At 36.7% G+C, this 27,451-nt stretch overlaps 1 protein-coding gene and 1 non-coding gene across 2 annotated transcripts; both read right to left on the bottom strand.

Annotated features, from left to right (window-relative positions):
* Positions 1–257: 257 nt before the first annotated feature.
* On the bottom strand, positions 258–2,329 carry LOC130980817 (uncharacterized). The gene is made up of 6 exons (XM_057904458.1): positions 2,180–2,329; positions 1,389–1,451; positions 1,201–1,248; positions 1,030–1,083; positions 459–519; positions 258–355 (listed from the first exon to the last, which is right to left on the bottom strand). The coding sequence occupies exons 1-6, from the start codon at positions 2,327–2,329 to the stop codon at positions 258–260; spliced, it is 474 nt and encodes a 157-aa protein (XP_057760441.1).
* A 24,415-nt stretch (positions 2,330–26,744) lies between these two features.
* Positions 26,745–26,848, bottom strand: LOC130984399 (small nucleolar RNA R71). The gene has a single exon (XR_009088337.1). It is a non-coding gene; the product is annotated as a small nucleolar RNA R71 (small nucleolar RNA).
* Between the last annotated feature and the right edge of the window lie 603 nt (positions 26,849–27,451).

The raw sequence follows: 27,451 nt of genomic DNA, 5'->3' as shown, positions 1-27,451 counted from the left end.
TTGACAAATGAATGTAAAGTATAAGATCTCTCATGGTGCAATCCAAGCACATTCAGGAAATGTCATACATACCGAGAGTACATAGTATCTAATACAAAGGTTACAAGTGCACCTGCTTCATAAATTCTCACCTTGTTATTAGCACAAGCAACTCAGTATGCATGATCGTCTTGATCTAAATTCAGATGGAAAAGAAGGGGGAAAAAGGGAGCATTGCTGTGTCAAAATGCAATTGATAGCACAAAAACCAGTAGCTATTAATGGCATTGGTCCTGAGAAGTATTAGTGTTATCGCTGTCAACATCTTCGGTGGCACTCTGATGCTCTAGCGAGGCATTGTTGCTGGAGCCGTCTGCTGTCAGAAAGCCAAAACGGAAGACGACTCAATGCAGTGTTGAGTTCTAGCAAAGAGCCAAGATTTCTAGAGCTCAAGAAATGGCAGTGTCATAAGAACATACCTTCACCTTCATCTGCTGGAGCATAAGCTGAGCGCCTTGAATGTGTCTGCTGCGTTGTTGGCTGATTACCAGTGTAAGTAAGATCCCAAGATAGAGGGCAGAAAACAAAAAGAGAACATCAACAAAATTTATTCAAACTTCACTGAATGATACCTTTATTGCAATTGATCATTGAAAAGTAATATAAGTAACACGAATTCACTTCAGCTCCAAAAAGTAATATTAAGTGCCTCTTGCTCAAGCACATAGCATTTCTGCAACATTCTATAGATACATTTTGGAAAGCAACATTAATCGAGTCTTGTTCCACTAGAAAGAGCCGGCTATAAGGATAACTTGAAGCTAACGTATTTAAACCAGAGAAACATCAAACTCAGTATTCAACAGAGTTTTACGGTTCAATATACATCTATTTGGATTTTGTTAGTTTGAAACAATTGGCAATGCCTTGAAAGAAATCAGGACCAAAGATTTCAAATAGAAAATTGCTCCTCCTGTGTAAACAACACTGTTTCATCTTAAAATCACCACTAAGGGGAAAACAGAAAGAATTAACAAAGCATTTCTTTACCTGCAACTTTGGGCGAAGTGCTTCCAGTGGTCCTTTGGGCTTTTGTGCTCCTTGCTATTTGAGAAAACAACAGGCCACATTTATAAGGCATCAACTTAAAAGTACTGAAAGTCCAATTGAAACTGACAAAATATAAAATGACATAAACACACTTCGGAAGAGATAAAGTACCTTCCCCAATGCCCAATCAGCAGAATCAAAATAAGCGCGTTCATGATCCTGCAAACAAGGTTAAAATCATTCAAAACAAAAATCAATTTTGGAAAGAATATTTCACATGAACAGACAGATGACCAGAAGTTTGAAGAAACGGAGCATTGCAGAAGCAAAGAAAATCAGATAAATGAAGAAGTAGTAACCTTGGATATTAGTGGGGGCTTCTTTGGTATTAGGCCTCCATACTTTTTCTTGATAACTTCTTCCTGCAAAAATAGAAAATAAGATTACAGTGAATAACAACGAAACATAATAACATAAACCCATATCATGAGATTTTGTATTAAGAAAATCAACAAAATTGGAAACAATCATTTTAAGAACCAGTATGTTACAAAGGGATTCTTCTAAATAATTAAGAAGTGAGTTCAACAATATCTACTCACACTTAACAGCTAAATATTCTCACATACAAACGTAATATCTGTCCATATTCCGAACTATACTATTGAAAATTATGATCTCATATTTCCTCATGTAGGAATAAGATAAGGTAATATTAAGATTAAAAAGTAAACACATGAATGAATTATCTGCATCAGCTAACACAGCAGAAGACGTATAACCTCCACCACACCACACTGGTACTGTATTAAACCATACACACTTAATATGCATACCAGTTAGACAAATAGTACAGCAAGTTAGTATTGAAAGGAGTACAAATGCTGCTTCGGCCCATTTGAACTGAATGTAACATAAGACCTTAAATAATTTAATTTTTTTAAAAAAAATCACTTTTCCTTTTAACTATTAATTCAATCCGTGCCCCAAACTTACCATTCTTCCATTCCAAATGTATTTTTAAAAAAATTAATTGGAACTAAATGCATTCTACACATCATCAATTTCCCAAATCACCATGACACAAATAAATAACGCCAATTTCCCAAATCATCAATTTCTTTTTTCCTTTTTAAAGAAAAGGGATTACCTCCTGTTGTGGCGAGGGCATGGGATTTTCACCATTTGTATTGTTATCTGAATCTGGATGTTGGAGATTATCCGCAGGATTTTCTACAGAAGTAACTTGATTCTTGTGAGGATCTTCAACAAAGTCCTGTTTCTTTACACCCTCTGACATTGTTCACCCTCCTCTATTCACAAAATTGCTTGATTTCAATAACCGATACGAAAATAATCAATCTCATCTTACCAAATCAATCACAATATGCATGATAACAACCATAACAATTCCACAAAGAGTCCTAAAGAAGTTAGTTGATTTCAATCAAATAACCCGAGAATTTTCATTCAAGAACATGGATCAATCTAATCCAAGATCGATTCAGCTGAGAAATGAAATTGAAAGCACGAGATCATTGAAAAGCGGAAAACAAAGAAAGGAACGTGGATCGTATCATAGCATACCGTACACCGTATCGTATCGAAGATTGTTGGAATTAACGGCGGGAAGGCGTCGATTCGAAGTGTGAGGAAGTAAGAAATGAAGCCAATCTGAAATCTGTGTCACAGTATCAAGGTAGCTGAACAACACGCATATTCTCCATTTGCGTTACTACAAAGTTATATATATAAATTTAATTTTGATAAACTCGTTAAATTACCAATCGCACGTGATTGGTTAAAATACCGATAAAAATAAAGCTTGGGGGTAAATATCCAATTCGGCAGCTAAGTTGGATTTAGTAGTTAGGTTACTAATTCATTTAAATAAGTGTTAAATATTTGAATTCCATTTTAAATCTCGTATTGTACATACATCAACTTATTAGCGAGCGATAAACCTTTACATAAAATTCATTACCACGACAAATTAATTTTTGACTTATCGAATTAGGAGACACCATAGAAAACCAAAAAAAATATTCAACTGTCAAACAGAATTAGTCTACATTTCACTTAACAGATACATCTCACTTAACAGAGATGAGTTGATCACCAGGTGTATATTAACAGTCAAACTAGCAAGTGAAAAATGAATACAGATCGATCGACCCCTTTTTCTCAAACAAAAACGTTATCGTTTTAACTAAATTGAAATGGTGTGTGAAGTGTATGATATGATCTTTTATATAATTCTTCATTTTCTTTCTCCTAATTACAGGATACTCTAAAATCTTTTGCTTTTTCCTTTAAAAAAGACAAATTCATGATGTTCTATCTAGTTATAAAATTGAATAAGATACTAATAGTACTGCTGACAAAGTTTTAAGTAACACTTATATCACTAACGGAAGACATAGCAATGTTGATGAAAGTTTTTGGTGTAAGCTTTTGAAGTAAGTAATGGGGAGATATTAGTCAAAAATCGTCCCTGAAAGATGCCTCAATCTCTATTGTTGTCCCCGAAAGATAAAGTTAATCAAAATAGTCCCCAAAAGATAATCGAGTTGTTCATGTTCGTCCTTCCGTCATCTCCCTCGCTGAGTTGGCTAACGTGTGATGTTAACTGCCACCGTGGCAGACGCCTAGGTGTCCCCTACTATTGCTGACAAGGTAACTATGCTGAAACAGTTCAAATCAGTCCCTTAGTGTTTGAACTCTAATCTTCAATTCGATGATAAATAAGTCGCGTTCAACAATCAGAGGGCCATATACTTGGGTAGACCTTGAAATTGCTGGTTTGCAGCGATGATGGAGGCAGGAAATGGAGGTCGTAGCGGTGGTGTTTCATTTTCGTCGAACGACGATAATGGTTCCAGTGCTTCAATGCCAACCAATAGGAAAATTCTTGAGGAATCATATTTTTGTGGGTTGAAGGCTGTGATAAAAAAATATGGGACGGCAGAGAACCCAAATAGATTATTCCATGCATGTCCAAAGTACTGGGTGAGTGTTCTGGAAAAAGCTAAATGTTTTCTATCTTGTTTTGTGTTGTTAGGTGTTTTTCAATTTTTTGTTTTCTGATTTTTGAATTTGCAGAAGGACAGTCACTGCAATTACTTTAAGTGTGTCGATGATGATAACTATCAAGGGGTGGCTGAAGGAGGAACAAAGAAACATTATAGAACTGTTTTGCCGGTTGAAAATGACTATGATGAATGGAGGTTGAAGGTGGCATGGAGACTGGGCAGCTTGGAAGCTGAAGTTAAAGTTTTGAAACTGCTAATAATTTTCATATTTATGGTAGTTGTCATTAATGTGACCCTGTGTTGTTTGTTATGTACTTTCAAGTAAACCAAATTCTATTAATATATCATGGTGTAATGAATTGAATGGCCTGAATGAGAATAGATGTTTCCATTTGGTTTTCTAAGATTAAGACCAAACTAATCCATCAAATGTTGCAAACTAATCAAAATCACTACTGTAGTAAGATATATTAAGCTATAAACACAATCAGTAATCAAAGTACTCTTAACATTGTGTTGCCATAGAAGGCTAATTGTCATATTGTCTTAAGGATAAATACCTCAGTAAATTTATAAGGTTTTACTGAGGATACAAACCTAAAAACAAGGCTAGACCAAAATAAAAGGGCACAATACAATTTTCAAGTACATAGCTAACCACAATGTTTAATATGGAACTTCAATTCTCCTATGCAAAAAACAGCAAGTACCCCCATACAAAAAAAAGTCAAGCAGAATACATTCCTTTTTAATAAAAGTCATTTATTAGTCTTCCTTGGGGGCTTGAAGTCTGGAGTAGGTACGAAGGTCATAAAGTTGGCCAGCTTCTTAGCAGTGGCTGAACTTGTCCCCTTGATTGTCTTAGTAGAGATAACCACTGGTGCAGCTGCAGTAGGTTTAGGAGAGGACCTAAGTCAGGCTTTTCCATTTTCACTAGATTGACATTGAAACAATAAGTCCTCCTGTACGCTTCCATCTTCAACCAGTCATGACAATACTCTTCAATCCTTTTGTCATTCTTATCCTATATTGCTGATATTGCATGGATACATGGCATTCCTTACAAAGATAATTAAAAGATTAATTAAAATTCGTGCTTGACTGAAGATGAACATAACTAAGAAAAACCTTGTTCCAGATGCAAAATAGGAGCATTAAAAATAATTGAAAATAAAAAAACAAACATGGAAAGAGGAAGAAACTCTCATAGGTATGAAATGGCTATTAGATTATATATCATTCACTTCATTCAACAATCAACAAGTATAATCGCCTTTTTGGTAATTGATGCATTTTTTTAATCATGGAACACAATACCCAACCAAAACCAAGAAAAACTTCATAGGAACAAAAGGAGTGTTATGGTACCTCATCCAATTGTGCCTTCACCCTTAGGCATACAATTTGACATGGTGGGGATCCCTATACATACATAGATACATACAAACATATAATGTCATATCATATCATGAAAATCTTATAGAGTAAAATGCTTGCAGAAAAATTCACAGCATACCAGGACCAAATTAGTGCCTAATTACTCAAACATTACACTAATCATTACCAAATGAAACAAATTATTAAGCTGATTTCTTTTCTCCCCAATCAAATTATGCAAGATATAAAATCTACACGTGCCAAATAAGTGGTACATTAAGCAAAACCCCAAAAGAAAAAAGTGAAAAAGGAAGCGAATTTGTATATGGGTTAGTGCATTGATAAGAACGAAAATGAAAAAATGGAGAAAAAAAGATACCTTGGTGAGAAAAGGAAGGTTGGGTTTAGGAGAGAGACAGAAAAAGAGGTTGGAGAGAGAGAAGCAGAAATGATTGATTTTGGGTTTGGGTTTTGTGGGAGTGGGAATCGAAGAAGACGCGGAAGAAGCAGTTGAAGTGAAAGAAGATGCCATTGCTGTGTTGCTGAAAGGTGATGAGTGAGTGTAGTGTCAAGTTTAGAGGTTAGCATTCAATCAAAACTAAATGACGACGACGACGCATAGAGAGAAGGTTGTTATGAGGTGGGGTGATACTTTGCAACATTTTTAATCTCTTTTGGACACTAAACGACGACGCATCAGGGTTTGGAGGCCATTCAATCAAAACTGCGTTGTTTTCGTCATCTGTTACGGTGGCAATTAACATCACACATCAGCTAATGTTAGCCAATTCAGCGAGGGAGATGACAGAAGGATGAATGGGAATAATTCGATTATCTTTTGGGAACTATTTTGATTAACTTTATCTTTGGGAGACGAAAATAGAGATCGAAGTATCTTTCAAAAAAGATTTTGACTATTAACATGATTTTTCAATTAGAAAATTAGTGAAATTGTGTATCGTTTAATTAATTTTGAGAGTTAGAATGTTTATATTTTTTTTGAATGGGTGTCACGTTATACTAATAGAGGTTGGTTTGGGATTCAATGTTGCTAATTTTTTATTTAGTCTAAATGCTTTAGGAATTTTCATGCATAATTATGATTTTAACTTAATTTTTTTCCTTTTTCCATATGTGCATTACTTCACTGGGCTGAACCATTGTTAGTTGTAGTTTGATAAATTAGTTAAAATCATAATTAATTATTTAGAGATTGTAATTTAAAATATCAATTACTTTGTGTGTCTTAGATGGATGATTTTATTGTTGTGTCTGTATTTTTATTATGGATGGAGCTAAGAAAAATTTAGATGGAATATTATATTATTTTAATAAAAAAATATATAAGTATTCACTTATATATTTAGATTATGTTAACTTTTTTATCTAAAAATTTTATTTAAGAAATTAAGTTACATAGAGTATATCGGAATGTACTATGTAATGCTCTAAGTTTTTATATCGATATGTTGTTTTTTAAAAATTTATTTTTTTAATAGTTAGTTTTATTTTGATGAATTAGTTCTAAATTTCGAAAATAAAATAAATAATAATGTAACATTATTATTATGTTATTATTTTATTTTATATGACATAATTAAAATAGAATTTAAATAATAATATTATTAAGTTTAGTATATGTCGATATAAATAAAGGAAAAAGTTTGGTAACCAAAATTTTTTAGCCATAATTAGTCAAAACTTTCCATAATTGACTTCATTTATATCACTTAATAACAATTATATTTTTTATCCCACTCTCTTATCATTCTATTTATCACCGTTCTTATCAAATCTGCTTATTAATGATATTAATTATAAAATCATATCCCTTTTTATTAGGCATTATTGTAATCAATATTTAATATTCCTTTTTATAATTTGATTTTTATATATAAAAATACAATAAAGATTAATAATAATTATATTCGAAAACGGTAATTATAATATCAATTACACTAAATAATTGCAATTGATTCTTTGTCTGTTATGGTATTTATCATCAATTATTGAAGATATGAAATATGAAATTTATCCTAATATATACTTTATGTTAATTCAATCATATTCATCTAAAAATCACAAGAATAACACCATTGCAAGCACAATAGTGTATAAGTCAAGAAATTTTACAAGAAATTATTTTTATCATTGTAATCTATATGGCAATTAATTTCGACCTTAATACAGTACCTATGACAGAAGGTGGTGAAGAATTTGAACAACAGACGGACTCACCCAATGAAATTGTTGCCAGTCAATCAATTTCTGAGAATATGAAAAACTACACTAGCTCTGATGATGTATGGTAATAACCCGAATTATTTTTTGTGTATTTTTTAGCACTTTAGTTATATGCGTAACATTCTTGATCATTATTTATTTGCTATTTATGTCAAAAAAAATAAAATTTTTTATTATTTTTGTTATATTTTTTATTTTATAAAAAAGTTTTATGAAAATAGAAGCATTTAGAATTGTTTTCATAACATGTGAACGATATACTTTCACCTTTGATTTATTTATACATCTTTTTTTTAAATTTTATTTGTAGTATCCTTAATTATATCTTTAGATTGCGTATTAGCAAAAACATCACTTTTATAGAGACTAAACTAAAAGACCTATAATTATTTTAGAAGAATGTTTTATATACCATTTTATATATGTTTCATATCTATACCTTCAAATGTATACCTTCAATTTTTATATATGTTTCAAATGTATACCTTAAATTTTTTAAAATAGTTTTATGATGTTGATCTCTAAAATAAGAAGTATTTTTTTAGTATTTAAACTTTTTTTTGGTAATTGGTATTTAAATATTTTTTTAGTTACATGCATAATATTCATGTAAAGTTCATGTTTTATGCAATCAATAAGATTATATGAATAACATCCATAATTACATGAAGTTAACATCCACATTAACATACATAATAAAACGAAATTAGCACCTAAAACTACAGTATTGTGTTTTATTTGTTATACTCGATAGTGAAATTAGCCACTTTTGTATAGTTAACTATTAGGTAGAGTTTCATTTATTTTTTTTTCTTTCTTTGTTTTTTTCCAGGTCATAAACCAAGCCATTGGTGACGAGGAGTTAGATCCCGAGGAGGGAATGTGTTTTGGCACATTAGAAGATGCGCATGCATATTATTACCGATATGCGGCTAGAACTGGATTTGTCGTCAAAATAAGAACCACCGGCTGGGAGACTAGAAACGATCAGAGGGTGGTTGTTAATCAGGCTTTGCATTGTAACAGAGATGGATACCGCACATCCCGTGTAAAGGCACCCAAGAGAAGGAAAACGGTGGCCTCAACAAACTGCAAAGTCCGTTGCTATTTGGCATTAGATAAAATGACAGGGCAGTAGAGGATTTCTTGAGTAGAGGTATCCCACTCACACCTGCTTAATCCGAAGCTATCTGGAATGTTCTCAGCAAACTGTCAGCTAAGTATACATGTGAAGAACTTGATACAACAAAATGACCAAGCTGGCATTAGACCGAGTAAGACGTACCAGGCACTAGCCAATGCCGTCGATGGCCCTGCCAACCTCACCTTTACAGAGAACGATGTTAGAAATTACATTAGTCGCCACTTACGCATTTCCAGGGATGAGACGGATCCAAAAGAGTTACTTAAGCACTTCTCACGGATGAATGAGCTCAATTCGAACTGTTTCTTTGAAATAGATGTGGACGAAAACCATAGCATTAGAAATGTGTTTTGGGCCGATGCTCGGTGTAGAGCTGCATGGGAATATTTTGGTGATGTCGTGACGTTTGACACTACTTACAAGACTAATAGGTACGGAATTATTATTTTTCAACCACTATGGGATGTCTACACTTCTTGGGTGCGCATTTTTGCGGAATAAGGACACTCATACATTTGAATGCTTTTTCGTACTTGGTTGAAGTGCATGGGTAAGGCCCCCATATGTGTTATAACAGATCAGTTATTACAGATGCGTTCTGCATTAGAGACCATATTACCACACACATGCCATAGATGGTGCATATGGCATATCCTAAACAAGATATCAAACAAGCTGGTAGGTTACCGTTGTTTCGATCAGCTTATCACATGCATGAAGAGGATTGTGTTTGAATCCAAATCTAAGGACTCATTTGAGAGAGATTGGCACGATTTTATTGAAAAGTATGACCTCCACAATTCTAGGTGGCTAAATGGTAGTATAATCTTTCGGTTCATTGCTGCCTCTATGTGGCTTCTTTATAGATGTTATTTTATAGTGAATATGGATGTTGCACTTATGGGTTAACCTACGCTATTTTTTTTGCATTTCTTGTTTTTCCTATTCATTTGCAGATATGTTTGCTGACCGACACATGTGGGTGCCAATATTTTTCAAGGACGAATTCTGGGCTGGCATGAGGAGCACACAGCGTAGTGAGAGCATACATTCAGTTTTCGATAAGTACTTAAACAGTAAGAGCTCTTTGTTGCAATTTGTTCGTCAATACCAAAACTGTGTTATAGACAAGGAGCAAAAGGAGCTTGAGTGTGACGCTGCTGATTTAAGAGGTATTATCCCTTGTGTTTCCAGCTCACCAATAGAGAAGCGGTTCCAGAGAGAATATACAAACTTCATGTTTCAAGACGTTCAGGATCAATTTATAAAAACGGCCATTTGTGACATCTCCTCAGTCAACCATCATGGCACAAGTATAGTTTGTGAAGTTGACCAACAAAATATGGTGTTTGACATGTTAGTGTATAGCAGATATCAAGTCGTGTATTGTTCGCAGTCATCAAACGTTCAATGTGATTGCTTTATGTTCCAATCAAATGGTATTCTATGCTGCCATAGTCTTGCTGTTCTTCTACATTTTTGTGTGACAGCAGTGTCCTCACAATACATTCTATCCCGATAGAGTAAGAATGTTATTCGAAGACACGCATACATCAAGAGTAGCATTGACATGGACCGTTCTAATGAAAGCATGACCATTTTTAGGGAATTGTGTTCTGATTTTTACAACGTCGCTCAGGATTTCGTGGCTACTCCAGAGGTTGCTGGTATATTGCGTGATGCCATGGATAGTGTTCGACACCATAAGAAAGCATGACATGCGACTCAATCCCGCGAAATGCACCTTTGCAGTAGAGGCGGGCAAATTCTTAGGTTTCATGCTCACACAAAGAGGAATTGAAGCAAATCCAGACAAGTGTCTAGCCATACTCAACATGAAGAGCCCAACCTGTGTCAAAGAAGTACAGCAACTCAATGGGAGATTGGCCGCCCTATCTCGATTCCTAGCAGGAGCTGCGATAAGATCTCTCCCCTTCTATGCTACTTTAAGAAAGGGAAAACAGTTCGAATGGACAACAGAATGTGAGCAAGCCTTCCAAGACTTTAAGAAGTTCTTAGGATGGCCACCTATCCTATATCGACCACGAGAACGAGAACCACTCATATTATATCTCGCAGTAGGAAGCCAGGCAATAGCCTCAGCACTAGTCAGAGAAGACGAGAATGGATAACAAGCCGTATACTTCATCAGCAAAGCACTACAGGGATCCAAGCTGAACTAGCAGAAAATAGAAAAATTCGCCTATACTCTCATTTTAACATCCCGACGATTCCGCCCTTACTTCCAGGTTCACACCATTAAGGTTCGAACTAACCAGCCCCTAAAAGGAATATTGCAGAAAATAGATTTAGCAGGCAGAATTCTACAATAGGCAGTCGAGCTGTCAGAATTCGACCTCCAATATGAAGCTCGGACGGCCATCAAATCACAGTATCTGGCCGACTTTATCGTAGAATTCACAGATGTCCTGGAAACCGTCACAGAATGGAACCTTTATATGGACGGTTCTTCAAATAAAACTGGAAGCGGCGCAGGCGTAATAATAGAAAGCAACCAAGGAACCCAAGTCGAGCTCTCTCTCAAGTTCGGGTTCCCGGCCTCAAACAACCAGGCGGAATATGAAGCATTGTTAGCTGGTTTGAAGCTGGCTGAAGAGGTGGGAGCTCAAAAACTCAACATTTACAGCGATTCACAAGTGGTCACATCACAAATAATAGGGAGCTACCAAGCCAAAGATCCCACCATGAAAAAGTATTTGGATAAGACCAAGGAACAGCTCGGACAAATCGGGGAATATAAGATCTGCCACATCCCCCGCGAACAAAATGCCCGAGCTGACGCACTCTCGAAACTAGCCAGCACCAAACCAGGCGGCAACAATAGAAGCCTCATCCAGGAAATGTTACAGAACCCGTCAATATCGGAAGAAGAAGAAGTCCTAGCCATAGTAAACCAGGACCAAGGATGGATGACCCCCATAATCAACTACCTTAAAATAGGAACATTCCCCATAGAAGAAAAGGAGGCAAAGAGGCTAAAAAGGGAGGCACAGTACTACACCATCATAAACAACATCCTGTACAAAAGAGGGATCTCAGTACCATTATTAAAATGCGTAACGACCTCCCACACAAAGGAAGTGTTAGAAGAAGTACACGGCGGCATTTATGGCAATCATCTTGGAGCACGGGCCCTCGCCAAAAAAGTACTTCCGGCAGGGTTCTATTGGCCAACATTACAGAAAGAAGCCACAAAAGTTAAGACATGTCCACCATGTCAGAAACATGCCAACTTTCACATCGCCTCGCCAGAAGAGCTCATCAACGTAACTTCGCCTTGGCCATTTTTAAAATGGGGACTCGATCTTCTCGGCCCCTTTCCCCAGAGGTTAGGACAAGTTAAATTCCTCATAGTAGGGGTAGATTACTTTACAAAGTGGATCGAGGCAGAACCCCTAGTCAACGCTACCGCCCAAAGAAGCCGGAAATTCCTATAAAGAAACATTGTCACAAGGTTCAGAGTCCCATATTCAATAACCACAGACAATGGCACTCAATTCACAGATGCAGGCTTCAGAAAACTAGTGGCCGACTTGAATATAAAGCACCAGTATACCTCCGTCGAACGCCCACAGGCCAATGGACAGGCCGAAGCCGCCAACAAGTTCATATTGGCCAGGTTAAAACAGAAATTACAAGATGCAAAGGGAGCCTGGGCAGAAGAGCTTCCACAGGTCCTATGGGCATATCGAACGACGCCACATTCCACCACAAAGGAATCCCCTTTCTGGTTAGCATACGGAATAGAGGCAATGATTCCAGTAGAGATTGAAGAAAGATCGCCTAGAGTAGTTCATTACAATGAGGGAGCAAACTCCCAACTTCAGAGGGAAGAGCTCGACCTACTACCTGAAATCCAAGAAAGAGCTCGGATCAGGGAGGAAGCTCTAAAGCGCCGAATGGCTTCGAGATATAATCAAGAGGTAGTACCGAGAAGTTTTGCAGAGAACGATCTTATCCTAATCCGAAATGATATTGGAACAACTTGACCAGGAGAAGGAAAGCTGGCAGCAAACTGGAAAGGACCCTACTGAGTTATAAAAGTACTTGGGAAGGGCTACTACAGACTGTCCGAACTCGATGGACGAGAGCTTCCCAGATCATGGCACGCCTGCAATCTAAGAAGGTACTACAGTTAGAAAAGGTAAAGGATCTCATTATTGGATGCACTCTTTTTCCTGAAAAGGTTTTTTAATGAGGCACCAGGTTGAGACCTAGACACTATCCGACTTAAAAGGGATGAAAAAATTCCCACATATATATATATTTCGCACTTTTCTTTGAATAAAATTTATTTAGATATTCTACAAGATTTCAAGACGCATTAATCTGAAGTATTCATCGTCCGATTATAAAGCAACAGATTGGCAGAAAGTGAAAAATAATTTCACTGCACGATCACGATAAAGATAACCGTCCGATAAAGGTGAAAACGCGATTCACCCAAAAGACGATCTAAAGATGCCAACCGCTTTCTACAAATCGGCAAAGATGAACACATAATAATGTAAGAAGTTATCGAAAGCAATCCAAAAAAGAACCTGACGAGGTCTTACGGATAGCTAAAATAATAACTTAAAGACTGGCCGACGTTCAGAAGTCAGACCAAGTCAACCCAAGTTATAAGTAAACCTTGGAAAGAGGTCTGGCCAACCCTATTAAAGAGGATTACTTTAACTTAAGAAGAGATCGACCTAACGAAGTCGGTTTCCTACAAAACAAAGTTATAAAAGTAATCCCTAAAAGAGACCTAACAAAGGTCCAAGAAAGAGGATTACAAAAATAACTTAAGAAGAGATCAACCTAACGAAGTTGGTTTCCTACAAAACGAAGTTATAAAAGTATTCCCTGAAAGAGACCTGACAAAGGTCCAAGAAAGAGGATTACAAAAATAACTTAAGAAGAGACCGACCTAACGAAGTCGGTTTCCTACAAAACGAAAGTTATAAAAGTAATCCCTGAAAAAGACCTGACAAAGGTCCAAAAAAGAGGATTACAAAAAATAACTTAGAAAGAGATCGATCTAACGAAGTCAATCTCCTACAAGTTATAAAAGTAATCCCCAAAGGAAACCTAATAAAGTTCCTAGAAAAGGGATTACAGAAATAACTTAGAAGGGGACCGACGCAAAAGAATCGGTTACGGAGCGACAAAAAGGCGTACGAAAGCGAGAAAACCGAGAAACAAGTCGGACCCACATAGACACAAACTCAAAGGATCCAAGCCATAAACAAAACGCACAAAGCAATCCCAAGAAGTCGAGCTGCAAAGTTCCAGTATTCTCAGAAAGCAGAAGAGAAAACAAGTCAAAAACCTTGATATAATCTACAAAGTTATAAAAGCCTCGGCGGCCATCAACACCTACCAAAGATAGCAAGCTAAAAATAAAAAGTTTTAAAGAGCCCAAAAGCCGGGCCAACTACATAAATATCTAGAAAGAAATCAGCAAGCATCAGGAGCCTTCTTGGCAGCATCAGGACAAGGAGAAGGAAGGCGAGTCTGAATAGGCACAGCATCTATAGTTCCATCCTCCCGGTTCAGAACCTGGCAATCTGAATCAGGTGCAACCAGAGGAACAGAAGAGGTCGACACTTTGGCAGAGGACACAGGGGGAGGATCAGCATCATCATCAACCTCGTCATCAGGGACAATCTTGCCATCCCTGACAACGTTGTCCAGGCTGAAAAGGGCGAGATCGACCTCGGGAGCAATGACCCGAACTTGCTCTTTCAAGTTCTCGTAAGCAGCAGTCACGCTGCCAATAAGATGACCTTGGAGCTCAGAATAATTTTTCCGGGCATTGTCCAACTCCCCCCTCAGATGCATCACCTCCTGATAAGTCATAACGTAACTCTCCTTATGCATCAGAGCTGTGTCCTCGGCCAACCTCAAAGAAGCTGCCAGTGAAAGGGAACTAGCCTTCTCATTCTCTAGATCCTTCTCCAACTTGGTCACCTTTAATTCAAGTTCCTCCTTCAGTCCCTTCATCCGGTCAAACTTCTGCTTTGCCTCCTCCATAAATGCTTTGGTAGCACGGAGAGGAAGATTCTGAGCAGTCCGGTATATAGCAGCCGCCATATACGCCATCTGTACGTGATTTCGGGCCATAAATTCCAAATGATGGATGATGGACACATCGTCCATGGAGAGGGTACCATAGGGACCGGTTTGCTGATCCACAAATTCAATGGCATTAAAGTCGGGAGCATTGAGGTCGAAAGGCTCAGCTGTTTTTTGTTTTTTTATTGGGAGGAGCAACAGAAGGAGCAGCAGAAGTAGGGTGAGGATCCACCAGACGAACTCAGGGAGTAGGGATCACCTTCTTCACCCCAGGGGAACTCGGCACAGACGGCTTCATGTGCACTTGGGAGGATCCTTCTCCAGCCGCCTTGGCCTAGATGTTTTTGGCAGCAGTCGCCCTCTGCGCTCTTTTAAAAGCTTTCATGGATTCATTATTCTTCATCGCCTCTGCAAATAAAACAGAAATTAAGCTACAAGTCGGAAAAGACAGTTACGAGTAATATAGAACAGATAAAAAAGGAAACACAAAATACCCAGCTCAGTTTGAAGAAGAGAGGGATTGGTTAGAAATTTTTTTGTATCGAGATGGGGAGGTTGACCCCAGTGTTCTTCCAAGACAGTCACAAAGGCTCGCTCAGCCTCATCCAACATTTCCCACGTATATCGGGACACCCTCACATCCTTTTGCCATTCCAAGGGAAAAGCAGGCTCGACATTTTCATCCAGAAAGAAGGGCCGAGCTCCTTCAACAGCTCGGACCTTGAAAAAGTAGTTTTTAAAATCACGGAATGACTCGTCAAACATGGAAAAAACGTTCTTTCCCTGGGTAAAGCGAAAGGAGACCCAAGATGCCTTCTTTTTTACCACTCCGGGTTTAGTCAAGACAAACAGATAGAAAAAGAGAGATTGAGAAGTAGGGATACCAAAACCATTGCACAACAATTGAAAAATCGTTATGAAACCCCAGGAATTAGGGTGAAGTTGAGAGGGGGCGACATTGCAGGACCATAACAGGTCGATCTCAAATTTAGTAAAAGGAAGGGTGATACCCAGCTGACCAAAGAAAAAGTGATAAACACAGAAGAAAGGGCGATCGTCAACAACCCGAGTAGAGAAGCAGACTCTCTCTTCGGAGGAGGGAGGGACAAGTTCATAGTTCTTCTCATCACCAGGATTACTACAGACCCTATGAAACTGCCTAAGCTGCGTGCAAAACTCGGAATCAACCAAAGAGACACACATAAGAACCATTGAGTCCACCCAATCAGCCATGCCCTTAAGAACCCGGGAAGGCATCTCTACAACGTTATTGCGAGAAGACATGAGGCCAACTAAATCCTACAATAAGAAAAGAAGAGTGGATTACTAAAAAAGCATCTCGGACGAGGGGCAAAACAACTCAACGGACGAACAAAAAGGAAAGCCCCAAGATTCAAACCAAAGTCCTGGGGCATCCTTTGGAGGCAGTAACAAAGGAAACAAAGGAAGTAAAAAGAAAATAAAGTCTCAAAGGAAACAAAGGAAGTAAAAACACAAAGTCACCACCTTTCTACAGTCTATCAGCAAAAAGCATTGTCAAACATCAAAAATGCCAAGCAGAAAATCACCAAAGACGCAAACTTTTTCAGAATCAAGCAAAAATCAAAGGCACAACTAGAAGCAGCGACAACATGCAAAAGCCCTAAAAAAGGATTCAAGCAACGAGAAAAGCAAAAAGACTCGCACCAAAAATGAAGAAATTCCAGAACACGCAACGATCAGGCATGGTAAAAACAGAAAGATCCCAACTTTCTCAGAGCAAAATTCAAACTTTCTACAGACATATAAAGAAATAGAGGAAGAAAAATTGAACCTGGAGAAATAGAAGAAAACATCGAAAGAAAAGCCGAAGAGCAGAAGCAACAAAGCCACCCCTCGAAGCGGAAAACTGCAAAACATAGAAGGAGAAAATCTGGAAATCACCCCTCTTCCGCAGAAAGCAGCGACAGAACAGATGGAAGAAACTACGAAAGAAACAGAAAATGAGAGAATAAAGGGAGAAGTTACGAAGAAGGAGTGAAGAAGAGAAACCATTTTTTGATTGAGTAGTTCAAAATAAAAGACCAAGAGAGAACGGGGCAATTAATGCCAATTAAATGCAGATATTAAAACCCTCTCGCGTTCCCAAAAAAGCGCTGGTATAAAAACACGCGTTTTCAGAGGAAAACGTTCTACATTCAAAAGCTACTACAAAGGAATCGACAAAATGCTTGAGTTCGGCTTCACCAAAGAAGAACCAAAGTCAAAGACTCGACCTCAACAAAAAGACCGAGCTCAAGCAGGGGCACTGTTCATACCCTGGGTCGAGCTGTCCGACCCGGGATGTTCTACAGACAAAGCGACCGACCTCTTTAGGTAAAGTGGACCGACTTCTTCGCAAAGAACTCGGTCCAAATCGACAGGAGAGCCCAGTAAAGGGCCCAAACAGAGGAACACGACCCAAATCCTAGGGCAACCCAAGCCAATAGAGATAAAGGCGGTTCCATTGAAGATACGCTGACCTCAGCTCAAAGATAAAGATTAGATAAGACAACTAACTTATCTTATCCAAAAGGTCACATCTCATCTTTATAAATACGCTGGAGCGCCCAGGTATAGCATATACTCTGATTCTACTCAATACCTGTTTAATACCCTTGCTAACTTAAGCATCGGAGTCCCTTGCAGGTACCCTCCACCCTCCGGGGACGAAGGATCAGCAGCATTCTCAGTTCCACAAGTCGGACACACCAGCTCCGGCCGCTACACACCTGTCGGACACGTCGGCTCCGACCAACACGGAAGATCTCATCCGAGATCGACCTACAGTTTCAGGTAACCCTCGGAACAGTAATGCACAACCATCTCCTACCAATGTGACATCCTCCTACAAAGATCCGCAATGGGCTTGTCCAGAAATGACAGACAATTTGGCTATGCACTCTGGTTCCTTCATATCACTATTGAATTCATTCCATTTACTTATTATTTCCTCTTTTGTTTTGTTTTTAAATTTTTTTCCACAGGAAGCATTTTTGGAGGATTCAAAGTTTAACAGCACTACATATCATAAGCATTAGAGTTTAGCAACTACTTTGTACTTTGTCCATGCTTCAAAGTTATTTTACGTTATCATGATTTTGGTGGTTTATTGGGTTTATTTTGTGTATTTAATATACTCAACTTTATTTTACCTTGCTACAGCTTCATCTACCATTATTAAACAAAATACAATAACAGACTTGGGCAACTAATATACAACTTTTTTATTCTTTTACTCTTTCTTACCGTTATTATTTGTTACTAATATTTAAAATAATAAATGTTTAGTTGATAATTTGATCATTATGATAATGTGGTGCAATACATGAAGTTTAAAATTGAATATCAAAAGTATCCGTACACAATAAGGTCTTTTTTTTATTATTTAAAAAATTAGACATCAAAAAGACATATCCAGACATGTATTTTATTTACATCCAATAACATCCTTTAATTTATTAGAATCATAGTTGTAAAAACCGAACCGGACTGGCCGGTTCAACTGGAAAACCGGTGAATCGGACCATGAACCGGTTCGCTTTACCTCTTGAACTGTTTAAGGAAGCAAACCGCTATGAATCGGTAAGAACCGGAACAAACCAGTTAAAATCGGTAAAAACTGGTGCAAACCGGTCTAACCGAACCGGTCTGTTTGAAAAATTATTCAAAATGTCTCCAATAGGTTTTGAACTTAAAACCTTCATGTTGCAAGGGTGCACACTTGCCACTCAACCATGAAGCTTCTTACTACTTTAAGTGACAAATATTAATTATATAGTATACATTCAATTACATTATTTTATACATATCTAATTTAATTTAATTTCGTATTCTCTATTTTTTAAATTAATTATATTTTAATTATATACCATTATTAATATAAATGTAAAGTTTACTAAAACTTTATTAATCTGCTTGATTTATTTCAATGCTAGTATTGTGATTAAGATTATTTATTTTGATGTTAGTGTTAAAATCTACTGATATTATAGTTAGATGATATAATTTGTGAATTAATTGTTACTTTTATTGTGTCAAATTAAGATACTATTATAGTATTACTGAAAAATTATATGTTTTTTTATATTGGTTATTTTTAGAATTTGAGACTTAATTCTTTCATAAAATATTAGTGAAGATATGTATTTCAAATTTTAATTTTAAGGTTTTAACTATTTTATATTTTTTATTTACGTGACACCGGTTTTACTGGTTCGACCAGTGATTTATCGGTTGAACCAATAAACCAGTGAACCAGTAACTTGACCGGTTCGATCACCGGTTCGGTTCTAACAACTATGATTAGAATAACAACCACGATCGAGTATTTATTGCTTGGGCATAGATATTTTTAGCTGGCTGTTAAGCATGGATAATTGTAAAGTCCAAAAAATTTTTAGTAGATATTCGACAGAAAGTTCAAACTTTAAACAACGTGTTCTCGATCTGAGCAAAAACAAGCCAAACACGTATAAAAAAATAAACTAACAATTTAAAAACAATTTTTTTATACATAATTATTAACTGGGATATTGAATTCTTGTGTTTTTTTTCCAGTCCAAATCCCAAACCATTTGCAAATATTTCATGATAAATCACGTAAATCCTGCAACCATATCAACCGTAAATACACACAGTAACTCTAGTCCTAATTAATTGTTTGTAGATATATTTACCCTGATGTCCAATATAGGTAACCCTTTAAAAAAGATGCACCCGATTTTGGTTTATATCCGATAACATCCATCTGTATTCCATGATCACATCCATTAAATTCTGAAATCAAATTAACAAAAAACACATACCGACCAACTCTAATCTCAATTTATGGCTTATAGTTCCGTTTAGTTTTCTTGGCCCGTTCTGCCCTTCAAACCAGTGATCTTGTTCGTGGGTTTGTCCAATGATCTTCAAGATTTTTCTTCTTTCCCATATCATCCACATGACGATATGGTACATTGAGTACACCATCTACCTCACTCTTAGAGATGTTGCCTTAGCAAATTAGAATGTCAGTTACACTTTCTTTTCGAATTTATTGCAGTTGGGTCTGTGGTGACAAACAGATGTATTTGTGTTTGGTATAGAATACTTTAAAAAAGCAAATATAAATCCAGCTAGGATAAGTAGAATTCATCCAAGAAGAGTTATTTATCATTTATTAAATACGCAAATAAGCATCAGCATATGTTTTGGATTTCACTAATCGTCGTCCAAATAGGCATGTTCAATTCATCCTCTGCCAAGCTCTTTGGATCCCATATTTCCATCCATTTAATGACGTATACGACACAGTCCCACCTATGCAACACAAATGACAAAAATTCGTGCCAACATATTAAAATTTTTTTAGGTTGATTTTTTAAACAGTTCTTCATTTTTATCTCTAGACTTACCCATTTGGCTATTTTTGGAGCCTTATTTCATAGCAACACTTATAGCCCTCGGCTGTGAATACTACATTTGGGTCTACAGTTGCTGTCATCTCTTAGAGAAGAAAGCCCTTCGACAAGCTAGACAGAAAAAATTAGAGAGAAAAATATAAAAAAAATATACATGGAAGGCAACACCTAACACCCGAAAAAATATGCATCATCAAATCTATTCTCACTTACTACATATTTATCTATTTTCTCTCGGCGCTCCGAGTGTGGGCCATTGTTTATGGAGTCTAACACCCATAGGTTATCAGTCTGCCGGCGGAGTACATATAGCCACCAGTGATCATCTCAACACTGGAACAAACCACTTCATCGTTGAATAAAGCATGTTAGCATATAGTTATTTTTTTCATATTCTTGTAATGAAAAAATAGATTTTGTGTGTGGATGATGAACAGTTTTTTGACGGTTTAGAATTTCACTAATGAAATCTCGTTGTAAAGTATAGTTTCTAAACCAAACAATAATCCTTTCATTCAAAAAGTTGTTTGTCACTAGTACAAACCCTGAAATTTATAAACCGAAGTATTGGACCTCGGGTTGTTCTCCCTAGGAATTGTAATGAAGTGTCTTGTTATTGGTTGTGAGTTATATTTGGGGTTTTTAAGAATTTGGACAAGAAATATAAATGGCAAAGGAAATAAACTAACAACTAACAAAGCTCTTGGCAAGATGTGAGAACTAGAAGTCCTATCCTAGTTATCCTCCTCAATTGTGATAACAAATTGTCCATTGCTCCCACTTAGTTAACCTCTAACCATGGAGGAAAGTCAAGTGGATGAATCAATTTGATTCCTCAAGTCCTAATCAACTCCTAAAGGAAAGACTAGCTTTAGAGGCATTCAAATCAATTAGCAACTTCTAATTATCAATCAACAAAGGAATTAGATAACTCAAGAGTCACTAATTACTCTACCTAGGCCAAGAGGAACAAAACCTACACTAAAATCCAACCAAGCATTTCATCAAACACTTGGGAGGCATAAAAGGAAAGCATAGTAAATTGATAACAAAAATAGAATCTAACAACAATTATTGAAATGAATTAACAACAACAATCAAGGAAATCACAATTATCATGAATTACCTCAAATTGCATTATTGAAAGAAAACAAAAGAACAACAATCTATCCAAAACAAAGTGAAGAATTACAATTATCAAAGCACATAACTAGAAAGAGGAAGAGGAGAAGATTAAGACTTGATAAAGGAGAAGTGAATTAAAGCATGAATTAAACCTAGATCTAAGAAGAGGGATTAACCTAAACCTAATCCTAATTCTTGAGAGAAGTGAGAGCTTCTCTCTCTAAAAACCACTCTAAACTAAAACTAATTATGCTATATGATAGATTCCATCCCATTCCCCTCAATCCTTGATCCTTTTATTCCTTTCTATCAGCAATTGGCGCCAAAATGGGTTCAGAAACCCTTCCAAATCGCCAGGCACGTGTTGCTTTAATGAAGTCATGTGCGTATTGCGACGCGTGCGTGCACGGTACGCGTGTGCGTCCCTAGCCGATTCTGCAATGCGCGTGCAAGCGCCTTGTGCGCGTGCGCGTGCTCGGCTGATTTCACTTCTTTGACTTTTCATGCTTCTCTCCACTTGTATGCTTCTTTCCCTGCTCCCTTTGATCCATGCCTAGCCTATTTCAATCCTGGAATTACTAGCAAACACATCAAGGCATCTTATGGAATCAAGGAGGAATTAGAATTCATCAAAATATGGCTTAAAAAGCATGTTTTTACACTTAAGCACAAATACGGGAGAGATTACAAAACCAGGCTAATTCATAGGCTAAATGCGAGAAAAGGTCATCAAAATACTCTAAATCCAATACAAGATAAACCGTCAAATTGGGGTTTATCAGTGGATAAGTAAGTACGTAAATCACTAACATAATTAACTTTTTTCGCCTTTCCCGCATCGAACTAGTGCTGCCCGCGGCCTATGAAGTTGCTAAGAACAGGGACAAAACCAGTGTTCATCCCGGCACATCGTTCAATGTTATCATTAGTCAATATTATGGCCTGTAAACCCATTTTGCATTAGTTAAACACCTAACATAATAATTTAGAGTATCCTTCACCTAGGCAATTATGGGTATTAATTAATATTAAGTGGGTAAGGACAGATTGCACTAACTATTAGTCTCGGTGGAATACAGTAAAAATCCATGCAAAACCTTGCGTTGCTCGAAGCATTGAACATGGCACAACAGTAATCAACCACCTGAATAGAGTAAACGTATTACATTTCACAGCAATTTAATGCAGAACACATACATAGCAATTGAGTACAGTTTTTTTGTTTGCTATTACCGTATCGCTTACTCTTCTATGCCATCCCAGTGATTGAAGGTCCGCTCGCTGCAGTTGAACATCATCACCATTGCGAATCCAAGCGAGCGTGGTATTCTTTGCACCCCCTCCGATCTGTCACCCACTTGTATATCCTGTTCATGTCATCACCTGTAGGCCTTGCAGCATCCCTAATTGGCATTAGTGTGTCCACCACAGCTTTTGTTTTTCTTTTGTTTTCTGGTGCTTCAAGTTCTGGAGTCGCATTTCGATCATTTGTTGCCGAAGATCTGGGCGGTGAGTCTGATATGTGCATCTGAGTGATTGATGAGCAGATAATTTATACGCTTTTTGGCATTATTTTTAGGTAATTTTTAGTATGATCTAGTTACTTTTAGGGATGTTTTCATTAGTTTTTATGCTAAATTCACATTTCTGGACTTTACTATGAGTTTGTGTGTTTTTCTATGATTTCATGTATTTTCTGGCTGAAATTGAGGGACCTGAGCAAAACTCTAATAGGAGGCTGACAAAGGACTGCTGATGCTGTTGGAATCTGACCTCCCTGCACTTGAAATGGATTTTCTGGAGCTACAGAACTCCAAATGGCGCGCTTTCAACGGCGTTGGAAAGTAGACATCCATAGCCTTCCAGCAATATATAATAGTCCATACTTTATTCGTGATTAGATGACGTAAACTGGTGCTCAACGCCAGTTCCATGCTGCATTCTGGAGTCAAACGGCAGAAACACGTCACGAACCAGAGTTGAACGCCCAAAACATGTTACAACTTGGCGTTCAACTCCAAGAGAAGCCTCAGCTCGTGGATAGATCAAGATCAGCCCAAGCACACACCAAGTGGGCCCCGAAAGTGGATTTATGCATCAATTACTTACTTCTGTAAACCCTAGTAGCTAGTTTAGTATAAATAGAACTTTTTACTAGTGTATTAGTCGTCTTTTGACCACGTTACATCTTTGGTCTCATTTTTATTTTATTATTCATCTTAGGAGACTATTGATCACGTTTTGGGGGCTGGCCATTCAGCCATGCCTGGACCTATCACTTATGTATTTTCAACGGTGGAGTTTCTACACACCATAGATTAAGGGTGTGGAGCTCTGCTGTACCTCAAGTTTTAATGCAATTACTACTATTTTCCATCCAATTCGTTGCACTTCAACTTGATGAATGTGATGATCCGTGACACTCATCATCATTCTCACCTATGAACGCACGTGATTGACAACCACTTCCGTTCTACCTTAGATCGGGCACATATCTCTTGGATTCCTTAATCAGAATCTTCGTGGTATAAGCTAGAATTGATGGAGGCATTCATGGGAATCCGGAAAGTCTAACCTTGTCTGTGGTATTCCGAGTAGGATTCCGGGATTGAATGACTGTGACAAACTTCAAACTCCTGAAGGCTGGGCGTTAGTGACAGACGCAAAAGAATCACAGAATTCTATTCCAACCTGATTGAGAACCGACAGATGATTAGCCGTGCTATGACAGAGCATTTGGACTATTTTCACTGAGAGGATGGGATGTAGCCATTGACAACGGTGATGCCCTACATACAGCTTGCCATGGAAAGGAGTAAGAAGGATTGGATGAAAGCAGTAGAAAAACAGAGATTCAACAGGGACAAGCATCTCCATATGCTTATCTGAAATTCCCACCATTAATTTACATAAGTATTTCTATCCTATTTTATTTATCTTTTAATTATCTAATCCAATCACATTTGAATCAGCCTGATTGATATTTACAAGATGACCATATCTTGCTTCATACCATCAATCTCCGTGGGATCGATCCTTACTCACGTAAGGTATTACTTGGACGACCCAGTGCACTTGCTGGTTAGTTGTGCTAAGTGTAATTCACGTGTGAGAGCTACCAAATTATTGGAGCCATTGTTGATGATCACAAGTCCGTGCACCAAGTTTTTGGCGCCGTTGCCGGGGGATTGTTCGAGTATGGACAACTGACGGTTCATCTTGTTGCTCAGATTAGGTAATTTTCTTTTTATTTGCCTTTCAAAAAAGTTTTCAAAAATCTTTCAAAATTTTTTTCTTTATTTTCGTTTTTCAAAAATATAATTTTCGAAAAAAATAATAAAAATACAAAAAAATCATAAAATCATAAAAACCAAAAATATTTTGTGTTTCTTGTTTGAGTCTTGAGTCAATTTTTAAGTTTAGTGTCAATTGCATGCTTTAAAATTTTTTCTTGCATTTTTCGAAAATTCATGCTTTCATGGTGTTCTTCATGATCTTCAAGTTGTTCTTGGCAAGTCTTCTTGTTTGATCTTGATGTTTTTTTGTTTTGTGTTGTATGTTATTTTTCATATGCATTTTTGCATTCATAGTGTCCATGCATTAAAGAATTCTAAGTTTGGTGTCTTGCATGTTTTCTTTGCATCAAAAATTTTTCAAAATATGTTCTTGATGTTCATCATGATCTTCAAAGTGTTCTTGGTGTTCATCTTAACATTCATAGTGTTCTTGCATGCATAATTGGTTTTGATCCAAAATTTTCATGTTTTGGGTCATAATTGTGTTTTTTTCTCTCATCATTAATAATTTAAAAAATCAAAAAATATCTTTTCCATATTTCTCTCCTAATTTTCGAAAATTTGAGTTGACTTAGTCAAAAAAATTTTCAAATTAGTTGTTTCTCCTAAGTCAAATCAAATTTTCAATTTTAAAAGTCTTATCTTTTCAAAATCTTTTTCAAAAATTAAATATTTTTTTATTTTTATTTAATTTTCGAAAATCTTTTTAAATATTTTTCAAAAATATTTTTCTTAATTCTATCTTGATTTTCGAAAATTATACTAACAAGTAATATGATTGATTCAAAAATTTGAAGTTTATTACTTTCTTGTTAAGAAAGGTTCAATTTTTAAATTCTAGAACCATATCTTTCAGTTTCTTGTTAGTTAAGTAATTAATTTTAATTTTAAAAATTATATCTTTTTCAATCCTATCTTTTTATCATATCTTCTTATCTTATCTTTTTATCATATCTTTTTTCAAAATTTTATCTTTTTCAAAAATTTCATTTCAAAATATCTTATCTAACTTCTTATCTTCTTATCTTTTCAAATTTAATTTTAATATCTTTTTCAACTAACTATTTGACTTTTTGTTTGTTTCTTATCTTTTTCAAAACCACCTAACTACTTTTCCCTCTTTAATTCTCGAAAATATCTCATCTCTTTTTCAAAAAAATTCTTTTTTAATTGTTTTAAATTTTAATTTTAATTATATCTTATCTTTAATTTTCGAAAATCATTAACTACTTTTTCAAAATTATTTTCGAATTCTCCCGCTCTTCTCTTATTCTATTTATTTATTTATTTACTAACACTTCTCTTCACCTCTCTTCATCTCCAATCACTGCCTCTATCCTCACCCTTGTGATTGGATTCTCCACTTTTATTCCTTTCTTCTTCTACTAACAATAAGGAACCTCTTTACTGTGACATAGAGGATTCCTCTTTCTTTTCTTGTTCTCTTCTTCCCTATATGAGCAGAAACAAGGAAAAAGGCATTCTTGTTGAAGCTGATCCTGAACCTGAAAGGACTCTGAAGAGGAAACTAAGAGAAGCTAAATTACAACAATCCAGAGGCAACCTTTCTGAAATTTTCGAACAAGAGAAGGAGATGGCAGCCGAACCCAACAACAATAATGCAAGGAGGATGCTTGGTGATTTCACTAAACCAACGTCCAAGTTTGATGGAAGAAGCATCTCAATTCCTGCCATTGGAGTAAACAATTTTGAGCTGAAACCTCAATTAGTTGCTTTAATGCAACAGAACTGCAAGTTCCATGGACTTCCATCTGAAGATCCTTACCAGTTTTTAACTGAGTTCTTGTAGATTTGTGAGACTGTTAAGACGAATGGAGTAGATCCTGAAGTCTACAGGCTCATGCTTTTCCCTTTTGCTATAAGAGACAGAGCTAGAACATGGTTGGACTCACAACCTAAAGATAGTCTGGACTCCTGGGATAAGCTGGTCACGGCCTTCTTGGATAAATTCTTTCCTCCTCAAAAGTTGAGCAAGCTTAGAGTGGATGTTCAGACCTTCAAGCAAAAAGATGGTGAATCCCTCTATGAAGCTTGGGAAAGATACAAGCAGATGACCAAAAAGTGTCCTTCTGACATATTTTCAGAATGGACCATATTAGATATATTCTATTATGGTCTATCTGAGTTTTTCAAAATGTCATTGGACCATTCTGCAGGTGGATCCATTCACCTAAAGAAAACGCCTGCAGAAGCTCAAGAACTTATTGACATGGTTGCAAATAACTAATTCATGTACACTTCTGAGAGGAATTCCGTGAATAATGGGACGCCTCAGAGGAAGGGAGTTCTTGAAATTGATGCTCTGAATGCCATATTGGCTCAGAACAAACTGTTGACTCAGCAAGTCAACATGATTTCTCAAAGTCTGAATGGATGGCAAAATGCATCCAATAGTACTAAAGAGGCAGCTTCTGAAGAAGCTTATGATCTTGAGAACCCTGCAATAAGCAGAGGTAAATTACATGGGTGAACCTTATGGAAACACCTATAATTCATCATGGAGAAATCATCCAAATTTATCATGGAAGGATCAACAAAAGCCTCAACAAGGCTTTAATAATGGTGGAAGAAATAGGCTAAGCAATAACAAGCCTTTTCCATCATCTTCTCAGCAACAGACAGAGAATTCTGAGCAGAGCCCCTCTAATTTAGCAAACTTAGTCTCTGATCTGTCAAAGG

This window comes from Arachis stenosperma, chromosome 5, assembly GCF_014773155.1.
Source record: "Arachis stenosperma cultivar V10309 chromosome 5, arast.V10309.gnm1.PFL2, whole genome shotgun sequence".
Taxonomy (NCBI): Eukaryota; Viridiplantae; Streptophyta; class Magnoliopsida; order Fabales; family Fabaceae; genus Arachis; species Arachis stenosperma.
Note: the sequence above shows the minus strand (reverse complement) of the source record. Positions and strands in the feature narration are given on the sequence as shown.